At 47.9% G+C, this 12,953-nt stretch overlaps 1 protein-coding gene across 1 annotated transcript in view; it reads left to right on the forward strand.

The window, feature by feature from the left end:
• Positions 1 to 12,953, forward strand: part of FBXO16 (F-box protein 16) — a 31,759-nt gene that overhangs the window by 6,776 nt on the left and 12,030 nt on the right. The window contains 3 exon segments of the mRNA XM_054196497.1: positions 9,753 to 9,959; positions 11,381 to 11,545; positions 12,449 to 12,654. Of these exon segments, the coding sequence (XP_054052472.1) occupies positions 9,753 to 9,959; positions 11,381 to 11,545; positions 12,449 to 12,654 (578 nt within the window).

A 12,953-nucleotide genomic window follows, 5' to 3' on the forward strand; every position in this document is an offset into this window, starting at 1 on the left:
AACCTAAACCTCCCCTGCCGCAGCTTCAGACCATTTCCTCTGGTCCTGTCATTATTCCCCTGGGAGAAGAGGCCAACCCCCACCTCTCTCCACCCTCCTTTCAGGGAGTTGTAGAGGGCAATGAGGTCTCCCGTCAGCCTCCTCTTCTCCAAGCTCAACATGCCCAGCTCCCTCAGCCTCTCCTCATATGCCCTGGTCTCCAGACCCCTCACCAGCCTGGTAGCTCTCCTCTGGACACGCTCCAGCACCTCAATGTCCCTCTTGTACAGAGGGGCCCAGACGTGAACACAGCACTCGAGGTGAGGCCTCACCAGTGCCGAGTACAGAGGCACCATCACTTCCCTGCTCCCGCTGGCCACGCTGTTCCTGATACAAGCCAGCATGCTGTTGGCCTTCTTGGCCACCTGGGCACACTGCTGGCTCATGTGAAGCTGGCCGTCCACCAGCACCCCTGGGTCCTTTTCTGCCGGGCAGCTTTCCAGCCACTCTGCCCCAAGCCTGTAGCGCTGCTTGGGGTTGTTATGACCGAAATGCAGGACCCGGCACTTGGCCTTGTTAAACCTCATACAGTTGGCCTTTGCTCATCGATCCAGCCTGTCCAGGTCCCTCTGTAGAGCCTTCCTACCCTCAAGCAGATCAACACTCCCACCCAGTTTGGTGTCATCTGCAAACTTACTGAGGGTGCACTCAATCCCCTCATCCAGATCATCGATAAAGATATTAAACAAAACCGGCCCCAGAACTGAGCCCTGAGGGACACCACTGGTGACGGGCCGCCAAGAGGATTTCACCCCATTAATCACGACTCTCTGGGCACGGCCATCCAGCCAGTTTTTAACCCAGCGAAGAGTACACTTGTCTATGCCATGATTCACCAGCTTCTCCAGGAGAATGCTGTGGGGGACGGTGTCAAAGGCCTTACCAAAGTCCAGATAGACAACGTCCACCGCCTTCCCCGCATCCAGAAGGTGGGTCACATGGTCATAGAAAGAGATCAGGTTGGTTAAGCAGGCCCTCCCTTTCCTAAACCCATGCTGGCTGGCCCTGATCCCTTGGCTGCCCTGCACTTGCTGTGAGAGGTCACTCAAGATGATCCTCTCCATGATCTTTCCTGGTACCGAGGTCAGGCTGACAGGCCTGTAGTTCCCCGGATCCTCCTTCCGACCCTTCTTGTAGATGGGCGTCACATTAGCCACCCTCCAGTCATCGGGTACCTCCCCTGTTGACCAAGACTGTTGATAACTGATGGAGAGTGGCTTGGTGAGCTCTCCCGCCAGCTCCCTGAGTACTCTTGGGTGAATCCCATCCGGCCCCATAGACTTACGTACGTCTAGGTGCAGAAACAGATCATTGACTGCTTCCTCCTGGATTATGGGTGGGTTGTTCTGCTCTCCATCCTTATCTTCCAGCTCAGGAGGCTGAGCACCCTGGGGATAGCTGGCATGACTATTGAAGACAGAGGCAAAGAAGGCATTCAGTATCTCAGCCTTCTCCTCGTCCTTGGTTGCAACTTTCCCCCCCGCATCCAGTAAGGGATGGAGATTCTCCCTGTCTCTCTTTTTGTTGATGTAGTTATAAAAGCTTTTTTTGTTGTCTTTAATGTTAGTGGCCAAGTTGAGCTCCAGCTGGGCTTTTGCCTTCCTAATTTTCTCTCTGTATAACCTAACGAGATCTCTGTACTCCTCCTGAGTTGCCTGTCCCTTCTTCCAAAGGCAGTAAACCTTCCTTTTATTCCTAAGTCCCATCAGAAGTTCCTTATTCATTCAGACTGGCCATTTTCCCCGCCCTTTAGACTTGTGACACTTGGGGACAGCCTGCTCCTGGGCCTTTAAGATTTCCTTCTTGAAAAGCGTCCAGCCTTCCTGGACCCCTTTGCCCTTCAGGACTATCTCCCAAGGGACTCTCTCAACCAGTGTCCTGGACAAGCCAAAGTCCACCCTCCAGAAGTCCAAGGTGGAGGTTTTGCTAACCCCCCTCCTTACACCACTACGAATTGAAAACTTGACCATGTCATGATCACTAAACCCAGGACGACCTCCGCCCACCACATCTCCCACTAGTCCTTCTCTGTTTGTGAACAGTAGGTCTAGCGAGGCACTTCCCCTGGTAGGGTCACCTACCAGTTGTGTCAGGAAGTTATCTTCCACGCACTTGAGGAACCTCCTAGCCTGCCTGCTCTCTGCTGTGTTATATTTCCAGCAGATACCCGGGAGGTTGAAGTCCCCAACTAGAACAAGGGCTGGCGATTGCGAGACTTCAGCCAGCCGCTTACAGAATACCTCATCTGTCTCCTCATCCTGGTCGGGTGGTCTATAGCATACTCCCAGCACAAGATCTCCCTTATTTCCCTTCCCCTTCAACCTTACCCATAAACACTCGACTTTATCATCACTGGAATCTAGCTCTACACAATCAAAACATTCCCTGGTGTACAGAGCCACACCCCCGCCTCTCCTTCCTTGCCTGATAAAGTGCATTTGCACGGTAACTTTATTTGAACTATGATGCTTATTATTTATGCCCAGCAGGCCACTCATGGAAATTTTTTGCATATGAACTGGCCTTTACAGACAAATATTTTGATTTTAAGCTCATAGGGATTATTCATCTTTATAGGAAATATGCTTTCTAGAACTTGTTGACGTGCATGCATTTTGATAGCAGGGACTTTCATGGACACTAAGAAAACAAAATGATTGAATGTTATTGTTCAAAAAACACCTTTTAGCGGGATAGTCGGGAACTGACAGACCTAAAACCCGTCTCTTGAAAATTGCTGGATGTTTTAAAATGCCCATGGGATATACCACGGCAAAAGGGCAAAAATGTTTTCATTAGAACCCCCACTGAAAGAGTCAAAATCTGGCAACAGCCTTCCTCCAAACACACGCAAGTGCTGAATCATCTTCCGAAAGGTTAAATTTCTGACCCTTCATATGACACTAGATCAGTCGCTCTCATCACGCTCCTTCAGAGCTAATTCTCCTTGCGCTTCTGTCATCCATCATACCGATGAAAAGGGTGCAGAAAGCACAAAAGCTGCTCTCAACTCCCTTCAAAGCCTGTGGCATTATACTATGTGGGATGCAAAGCCTAGAGCACTTTGAGTTTGGGAGAAACTGCATTGAGAAATTGCAGTGCTCGTGGCAGGACGTTTTATATTGATTCACATGACCCTTTCATGGTGCTCTCAGGAAGCATGGACTAGATGGAACTGCTGAAGGGTGGGTTTGTGTGGCTGGGAACCCATATTCAGGGTCGTTGTAAATGCTTTATTATGAAACTGGAAGGCTGAAGTCTGTCCTAAGTCCAGAACCGTTACGTGTTTTCAGTAATATCTGGATGATGGAATGGGAAATACTTATCTGCAGATGATACCAGGCTTGGAGGGATTTCATGGACTTTGGAGATAAGAAATCAGACTGAAATGATCTGCAGTTTGATAAGGACAAGGGAAAAGTGTTGTGTGAAAGAATGACATTTAAAAAAATTGCAGATCTGAGAAAACCCAAGTATGCGGCGGTTTTGCATAAAAAATTGCTGGGAATTACGGTGGATCACAAACTTAATATAAGCTGACAGTGCCTCATAATTGTAATAAGGGAAATATCCCAAAGGGCTGTCTGAAAGGCAGCGCCGCTCTGGTCCCTGCATTTTGAGAATGCTGAGGAGCAATTGGAGATAATTCTGAGAACAAGTCGTATGTGAGAATAGTCTCAGGTCCAGAAAATATGAAAGAAATCCCTTTGCTGTAGGGAAGATGGAGAAAAGATTTAGTAACATCCTTCCAATGACACACAAAAGATACCCAAAAAGAGGAAGGGAATGATCTAATCTCTGTGCTCACATTAGATAGGACAAGAAATCATGGTCTTGAATTGCAATAATGGAAACACAATTTAGACACTAGCAAAATCCGATGCTACAGATAATTCACTGCCGGAATAGCTTGCCTAAGGGTTAGGGGTGGAATCTCCATCGCTGGAGTCTTTTGAGAACAGGTTAAACAAACACGTGTCAGGAATGGTTTAGGTGGAGTGGATCCTGCCTTGCAGCAGGAGATGAACTGGCTCAGTGTTTCTCAACCTTTTTACACTGAAGGACCATCCGCCAGGTTGCCTTGCGCAGCGCTGCCATGGTGGTCTTCCTTTACAGCCAGATGAAGATTAGATTAAGCTTTGGGTGGTCACCATTTATTTTATTCTTCCTCATTTTATTCGCCTGCGTTCACGGACTATGTGTGGGCATTTACATTTAGTTATTTTTTTGCAATTTTGTCACGGGACATCTTTGATGTCTCCCAGGCTGTCGCGGTCCATAAAAAGCAGGTTGAGAAACAATGAACGAGCTGACCCAAAGGGATTTCATCTGTCTGTATCTGCGCTGCTGGGCAGCCCCAAAGGGCACGGGACTGGCAGTGCTGTCACCTTCGGTATCCAAGACGGGTGACGGGACCCTCTACAATTTTTTGGCTGTCTCGGATCGTGCTCCGGTCTGCAAAGTGTTATTGCTGTTTGGGGAATGACTGAGGGAGCTGGGGTTGTTTAGCCTGGAGAAGAGGAGGCTGAGGGGAGACCTTATCACCCCCTACAACCACCTGAAAGGAGGTTGTAGAGAGACTGGGGCTGACCTCTTCTCCCTGGTGACAAGTGATAGGACGAGAGGAAACGGGTTCAAGTTACGTCAGGGGAGGTTTAGATTGGATATTAGGAAACATTTTTTCACTGAAAGGGTTATTAAACATTGGAATAGGCTGCCCAGGGAGGTGGTGGATTCACCATCCCTGGAGGTGTTTAAAAAAAGGGTAGATGGGGCACTTAGGGACATGGTTTAGAAGTGGCTCTTGTCAGGGTAGGTTAATGGTTGGACTTGATGATCTTAAAGGTCCCTTCCAACCTCAGCCATTCTATGATTCCATGATTCTGTGCTGCACAGAGTGGAAGCAGCGGTGGCGTGTAGCGACAGCAGGCTGCCCGGCTTACAGGGCTGTTCCCATGCATGAGTATTTGCCGGCTTTGATCCTGCTGGGGGCACTTGCGATTAATTTCCCTCACGCCAACTCAAATGCTAACCAGATACATAGAAAAAAGAAATTGTGCTGCTGTCTTTCAGTTAAAACCCTTTTGATGGTTAAACTGTGAAAGGGTTAACATCTCTCTGTTAATTTTTCTGTTTTATTCTAGTTGCTTTTATTCTCTATTGCACCCAGGGCAGGTGCCTTGACGTGCCGCCTCTCAGCCTCCCTGTCTGCTGTGTTCTGCAAGCCAAAAATTCCTCCCATTAATTTAAAAAGCATAAAAGCGTTTTGCTCTGCCTTAATGCTCCTTGCCATCCTGCTGACACCCAGGTTAATATGTTGACAATGAAGCTGGGGCTGTACTTGTAGATTAAGACACCTAAGCGTCAGTGTCTCCAGGTGATCTGAGCCTCTCGGCTTCCATTATAACCAAATGAGATGTAGACAAATCAGGGGAGCCCAGCCAGGCATTCAGCTCACCCTGTGGGCTACATCTTCTGCTAGGAGTTTGTACAGCACAGCTGAGCGTTCCCAGGTACTGGAACTTGCTCATCCGCACTGTGAAATTGTTAGCACGCTCCCTGGCACGATTTTGGCCTGGGCTGGTAGCACTCTTCCAGCCATTGTTCGGATGCAATTTGGACATTAGCCTGGGCCAGGAACCACGCCAAATACGCAGTTTGGATCCAACCACCTTGTTTTGAAAGGTGAAGGTGTGATAGTGTGGACACACGCATCGTCTACCTCTTGGTCTCCCATATCATGGCAGATATGATGCAGGACTTGCAGACAACTGTCACCCTTGGAGTGGCAGCTCTAGGCTTTGCAGGGTACCCCACAGCACAGGGCCCCGGTGTTTGGGCAGCTGAAATCCATCCCCAGTCACTGCAGACCCCCACCTATAGACACCTCCTTAGCGAGGGGCTGGACCCATGCTTGGTGCCAAGGTGCAGGAGCAATGGCTCCTGCTCAGTGGTGCTTCTTGTCACCAGGCTGCCGGCTTGGCTTCCTCAGCAGTCTTCCCAGGAGCCCCCTCTTGCAAAATTTCAGGTTTAGTTGTTTAACTACAGCGCTGAAAGCAAAAAGGACCGGATCCCAGGGGCTAGTTGCTAATTGCTGACAAGGAGCAGCTTGACAGCAGAGATGTTTAGGATTTTGTAGGGTGGACGAGTATATCTTATGGATACCAGGTGCCTGTCTACTTATCCCTTCTCTTCTCACCCAGGTTCTGGGTCTTCAGCAAATCCTTTCGTCGGGATCAGGAGAAGATGGCTGGGGAGGGAGGAGAAAATTGCTTCTGCCTGGGTGAACGACCTCCATCTACTTGCAAGCTATTCTGCAAAAGAGTGTCATTGATTAACAAATTGGGTCCTAGATTTGCAGAGCACAGGGATGCCTGTGTGTGATTGTAATCCTGTGAACTCATGGAGCCCCTCTGCTGGGAGGACAGGCTGAGAGAGCTGGGGGGGTTCAGCCTGGAGAAGAGAAGGCTCCGCGGAGACCTTCCAGCCCCTGCCAGTCCCTCAAGGGGCTCCAGGAAAGCTGGGGAGGGACTCTGGAGCAGGGAGGGGAGCCATGGGACGAGGGGGAAGGGTTTTACACTGGAAGAGGGGAGATTGAGATGAGATATGAGGGAGAAATTGTTTGCTGTGAGGGTGGTGAGCCCCTGGCCCAGGTTGCCCAGAGAAGCTGTGGCTGCCCCATCCCTGGAGGGGTTCAAGGCCAGGTTGGCCGGGGCTTGGAGCAACCTGGGCTGGTGGGAGGTGTCCCTGCCCAGGGCAGGGGGTGGCACTGGATGGGCTTTAAGGTCCCTTCCAAACCATTCTATGATTCTATGATTTTATGAGATGAGGATTACGTCCCATTTCAGTGACTAGGTCAAGTCAGTAAAACAACCTGTCTCCTACAGCGCAGAGGGGCCTCTTTAGGTTAAGCGGCGGAGCCTCTGTACTTTGGCGCTGAGGTCCTGGGCTCTCCCCTTAGTGTCAGGCTGCGTTATTTGTGTGTGTGCACTCATGGATTAATTGTAAACTGATCGCAGAAGCAGGGACTGAGCGCTCTGCATTGCCAGCGTAGCCTTATGTCACACAGTCCCTGGGGAGACATTGTTCCCCAGGGCTCGGAGAAAGGCACAGAAAAGGAAAAGAAGTATTCCTAGCTGCGGCTAGAGAAGGTGCAGCACCTTGAAAAGGGGAATCCAGGGGAATCCGGTCCAACTGGTTGGGTTGCTGTAATCAGATGCAAGGGGAGGAACTGTGGAGAAAGGCAGCCAAATGTAGGATGGGGACATGCTTGTTAATACTGGAAAAGAGACAAATTATGCCTACTTAACTACTTGGCTGCTGCTGAATGCAGTGGAGAAGAAGCTGTGTGTTCCCATGCTCCTGACTGCGTGGCGCTGATTTAAATGGAGTTTCCCTTGCAGTGTAAGCACAGGCTGAGGATGCTGGAAGAAATCGCTTTATTGCAAACCCCGTGGCAGAATGGGAAGAGTTGAGAAGGAGCAAATATTCTGTCTCCTTGAAAGAGAAGCTAGATTTGCTTTGATTACTTCACTTTATCTTTGGTGTGGAAGAGCGTAAGCCAGTTACCCCTTGTCTCTGGAACACATGGGAGAAATTTATCTTTGCAAATTGGTGATCGTGGATTGTTTTAATGAGAAGAGGCTGTAGCTGTGATCATGAATGGGGGGTCTGTGCAGAGAAGCTTTCCCCCCTCAGCACGTGAAAGCCTTTCCTATAGAGCTGAGGGTGAGAAGGGGACAGGCAGAACCTCCTCTGCCCCCTCTGGTACACCTTGGTCTGATTTTATTCTTGTTTCTAAGCCCCACATCCAAAGGTCCTGCTTCAGTTTTTCCGTAGTACTCTGCTAAATGTCATTAGAGGTGAAAGTAATATGCAAAACAGGGATGGGAGGGAAAGGGTGTATTCCTTAATTCGCTGTCTGTGGCTGAAAAGGCAGGGACATTTGGGAGCTTTCTTCTATTTGGCTTTTTGTCTCTGGGATCTCAGGAATGCCGATTCCACCCTTTCTTCTTGCTGACCTTCTTGGAGGTCTTGCAGAGGTGTCTGCAAGAAGGAGAAGAGCTATTTGCTTCTTAAGAGTTTATTCTTCAACACTGAAATTAAATACATACAAGTAAAAATAAAGAAATAAAGCGTTCTTTAAAATGATCTGCAAATAAATTACTTCTCAATTACCTTTCATCTGCACAGTATATTTTAAACTATTATTCTGACAGTCCTCCACTTGACTTTTTTTGAGGGGGAAGCAGAGAAAAAAAAATAATCTGAATTTCTAGTCTATTTTGTTACGAAAGAGAAAGGAAGCGACATTGGATATTAAACCGTTTACCCACAATAAAAAAAAAAAAGAAAGAATTGCATGGTTTTTCTTATTATTTTTAATTTTTGGAGGTCACGTTTAACTAAAGACTTCAGCTGCCCGTGAGGTTAAATGCAGAAATTAATGTGCTGTGATCTGACCTGTGGAGAGCAAGTTGTCAGCTGTGGAAAGCTGGCTTCAGGAAATAACCTTGTGAAAGCGGAGTGTGCGTTTTGGGGATGGCCAACGCGTGAGAAAGAAACAAACAGGGAAAAGCAGCATTCCCCAAAGCGGGGAATTCCCCAAACAGTTCAGTTTTCCCTTTGAAAAGAAGGTGAGTTTGGGTCGAGGCTGCTCTCGCTGTGCTAGGAAGGAGGATGAAGAAGGACTTCTCTGAAATTCGGATTTCGCACCTGGAAAGCCACCATTAGCCCTGCGGTTCTGCTGCCTGCAGAGCCCCCCAGGGCATCCTGCTGGTCCTGCCCGCAGCCGCCGTGGTCCTCTGACATTTCCTCCCTCCTGGCGCTCGGCGCTGCCCTCCCAGCCAGGACTGCTCTTGCCGGTTTTGAGACAGATTGCGCAGATTGTGGCGATGAGGTCAGTCTCCTCCCAGGAGATTCCTGCTGACGGGGCCCTTTCCGTCCTCTCCTATCAACACAAGTTAAACACCAGCCACCGCCACCATTGCTCCCACCCTGTTTACACAGCTCTGCCCCGCTCCGCTCAACGCAGTGTTGTTGTTGCCATCAGAGCACAGGGATACGTGCTTGTCTGCTTACCTCAGTGCTCATTTCATCCCACAACCATTTTAATCCTTCTCTTTAGATACCTGTCACGAGCATAGAAATGCTGTGAACAACCTTTATTCCTGTGCTGGCGGATCTGCGCCGTGGATTTTCCGTGTGGGACATGGGCAGCTGATGTAGTTTCTCTTTTTTCCACTTCTCTGTGCTGGGGATTCCTCTCTGATGCAGTGGGATTGTGGGAATAAATACTTCCTAAATTGTGAAGCACTCAAATATTGCAGTAGTGGGGGCCGTATAAGTGTCAGGATAGGAAGAAGCAGTGAACTTGTCATTTGGGACCTGATCCTGTAAACACACATCTGAGTCTCCTCCTTTCCACGACTGAAGCCACGTCTCAGAGCTGGTCCCAGGAGCAGAGTCTTGTGAGCATGAGTGTGTCCTGGACTAGGCCATCCTGGATCTTTTGAGGATTATAAATCATATGTTATGTGGCTTCAGAGTTTCTTTTAATGTAACCTCTCCAATTGCTCCCAGTTCCTACGTGCTTTGCTCTTGAATGAGTCACCAGAAGCTGCTGCTTATGCATTTTCCCTGGCCTTGAATGTCTGCTTTATTTTAAGAAGCTGAATCTCCGGTTTCTCAGAATCTGAAACGCCTTTTTGCAGTTTGACAAGTGGACAGATGGTCAGAGGCGGAGGATCCTGGTGGATCTGTTGGAACGCTGCTCCTTGTCGCAGAGGAAATTCTGTGCCAAGCAGCTACAGGATCGAGTCCCCACCGAGGCTCTAGATTTTACCACAAGGCTCCCTAGAGTCCTGTCTTTATACATCTTTTCCTTCCTGGACCCACAGAGCCTCTGTCGATGTGCACAGGTAAAAAAGCCAACATGTACCTAAGGCTCAGAAAGTCGGGTCAGGCTAGTTAAAAAAAGGAAACGGCACTATTTTTCAGCAAAACCGTACCAGTGCTGTTCTTCATAATGCAAAGATGTCTTCTGACTTGGCAGCCTGGTGCCAAACGCTTGGTGACGCTCGTATGAGACCGAGCGCAGCTCTTCCACACATTCTAAATTAAAACAGATTGGCCAAGATTTACAAAAATGAAGACTAATTTTAGATGCTCAGTCTTAAGGCATTTAACGTGTGGCACTTTACAAGACTGATTCTTCCCAAGAAGGAGGCCTGGTACTTTCTGAAACTCATGTTCTTTTGACGTACTTTGTACTGTGTGCAGAATAATTAATTGCTTTGAAAAGTATCGGCTTGTGCTAGTTGTAAAGATTTAAGCTTTAAGAAAACCAGATCCTTTAAAATGCTTGCGGGTAAAGCGTTGGATGTGGAGAAGCAGAGAAGTTACAGATGTACTTTTGAGCACAGTGGCTTGGGCTTCAGTCTGTTGAACACAGTGGCTAAGACTCCAAAAGTATGTTTGCATGAGATAAAGTGCTGTGAGGTGATGCCCAAAGTAGTTCTGAATGAATAAGTTGATATCGGTGACATTATAGTCAGTCATAGTGACATAGTACCCGCTATAATACTATGAATATATCAAAATCTCAGCTTGTTTAAAGCTTGCTCTGGTATCTTTCTCCTGCTTTTCACGTTTTATGTGGATGCGGCTCACACTACGCATTCACAGGCAGGGAGAGGACAGGTTAGGAAATTACTTACTTAGAAAGAAAGGTCTTTCCAGTGCTACTTGTGTCATATTGTCCCTGCTCACTGCAGGGGGGTTGGACTAGATGACCTTTAAAGGTCCCTTCCAACCCAACACATTCTAGGAGTCTATGACTCTATATCATCAGACAGCTGCTGTTATAAGCATGGCAGTGCCAAAAGATGATGTTTGTCCTTAAGCTGGAAGCGGCATTGCACACAACACGACTGCGTGATGGAGTATAACAGCAGAACACGAGTAGGAAGGAAATGTTCAGAACGGGTCTATTAGCCTTGGGGAGTTTATTGATGCTGTTTTTCTCAGGGGAAATTAAGGGTTTATTCCAGCTACTGTACTTGAGTAGAAGTGTGGGAAGTTGCCCCAGAAAAGCTGAAATCTTTCTTCTTGATCTGTGATTTTTGGAATATTTCACCCTGTGCTGGAGATCATCTAATACTTAGGCGCTGAGCGTGTCATGAAGACTTTGGATGGTTTAACGAAAGGTTTAAATGGGGCATAAATAGTGCTGAAGAGCTGTAAAAGGACAGAGGGGAATTACACCCACAGCACAGAAGTCTCTAGCTGCGATCTTGGGTGCTTGAAACCCCAAGGTTTTCAACTTACTGGACATTCACAGGTGAGCTGGTACTGGAAGTACCTGTCTGAACTGGATCAGCTCTGGATGCGGAAATGCCTGCGTTTTGGCTGGTACATCAACTTCTCTCCAACTCCCTTTGAGCAAGGAATCTGGAAGAAACATTACATTGAGATGGTGAAAGATTTGCAAGTCACGAGACCAAAGGTACATACCTACCACCTCTAGAGATGTCTGGGGCCAGTGGGAAAACTGGGCTGGTTGCGTTCCTGACCCCTTTGTCTCTTTATCTTTCCGTAATCTCCCACTAGTAAAATGGAAGATACCTCATTTCAAATTAGAATCTGAACTCGTGTGTTGCCGTGTGCTCTACTTTCCCATCACCCACCCCTGGCAGGGGGGAAATGAAAATCTCACTGGTTAGGAGAAGCAATCACCAAGGTCTCCCTCTGCTCTCCTCTCAGGGTGTTCTGGAGTAATCCTCTACATTTCCCTCTCCAGCACTCAAGGCTGTTCCCCTCTCTTTTTCCCCAGTTTATAGAGCATATGGTAGCTTGCCTCAATCGGAGAAGCAGAGGGGGGGGTACCAGCATCATCCCTGCTGAAATTTCAGAGTCAGCGTACCTGGTGGAAAGGAAAAAAGCACCCATTATGCCTGTTATAGCCCTTGGTGTTGTCTCTTTCTCTCTTCTTCAAGGGCGGCAGGGCCATTTTGAGGAGGTGGAGCATTACTCAGTAGCCACTGCTTTCTCCTGAGATTCATTGATGCCGTGCCTGGTTTGTGGGGCTGGGAGGGTGGGATTCTTCTGCCCTGAATTCAAAACTCAGCCCTCTAATTTTAACCAAACTCCCCCACAGACTCTCTCTGTAGTCAATGGGGAGATGCCAAAGCATCTCAAAAACAGTTCAGCTCAGCTTAGTGCAGATTTTGGGACATGGGCAATGACATGGACTGTCAGGGTGCCTATTTCTATCCACTGACCATAATGGAGCCTGGAGAGACTAATTTTGAGTTAATACCCAATTCTTAGAAGTCTAAAGTCAGGCAAAATAAATCTCACTTTCACTATAAGCTAAAAATTATTTTCTTCTTTTCTTCTCTCTTATTAGACTCCTTCAAAGGATGAGTTTGTAGTTATTGATGTGCAACCAGTAAGAAGCAACATCCCAGAGGCAAACCTTTTTGTGCCAGGAAGGAGGACAAACAAGGAGAAAAAAGAGCTCCCACCGTGGCGTTCTCCAGACAAGAATCCTACAGACACCATCCGATTCAACTACCTCAACAACTACGACCCCATTGAGCAGGCGAGGCAGGCGTAAGAGCTTGATCTCTTCTTCCCTTTTGCTTTCTCTACGATGTAGGGTATGTCTGTGTCCTTTGCAAGCTCACTCTGCCTGTGCTCCAAGCTGCCCGGAAGCCTTATAATTCACCAACCTGGTTGCAAATCCACTTTGCTGTTCTTTTGGCTTTTCTTGGATTGATCTTGGTTCTGTTGTGGTGGCAGCTGCACTACTTCATGTCCTTTCAGCGCAGAGCTGGGCACAGCTTCTGAGAGGCTACCTATAAAATAGGCTGTAACTCCTGGGGACGTTACACAGCTCTAATGGGAAGAAT

Source organism: Rissa tridactyla, chromosome 3, assembly GCF_028500815.1.
Source record: "Rissa tridactyla isolate bRisTri1 chromosome 3, bRisTri1.patW.cur.20221130, whole genome shotgun sequence".
Taxonomy (NCBI): Eukaryota; Metazoa; Chordata; class Aves; order Charadriiformes; family Laridae; genus Rissa; species Rissa tridactyla.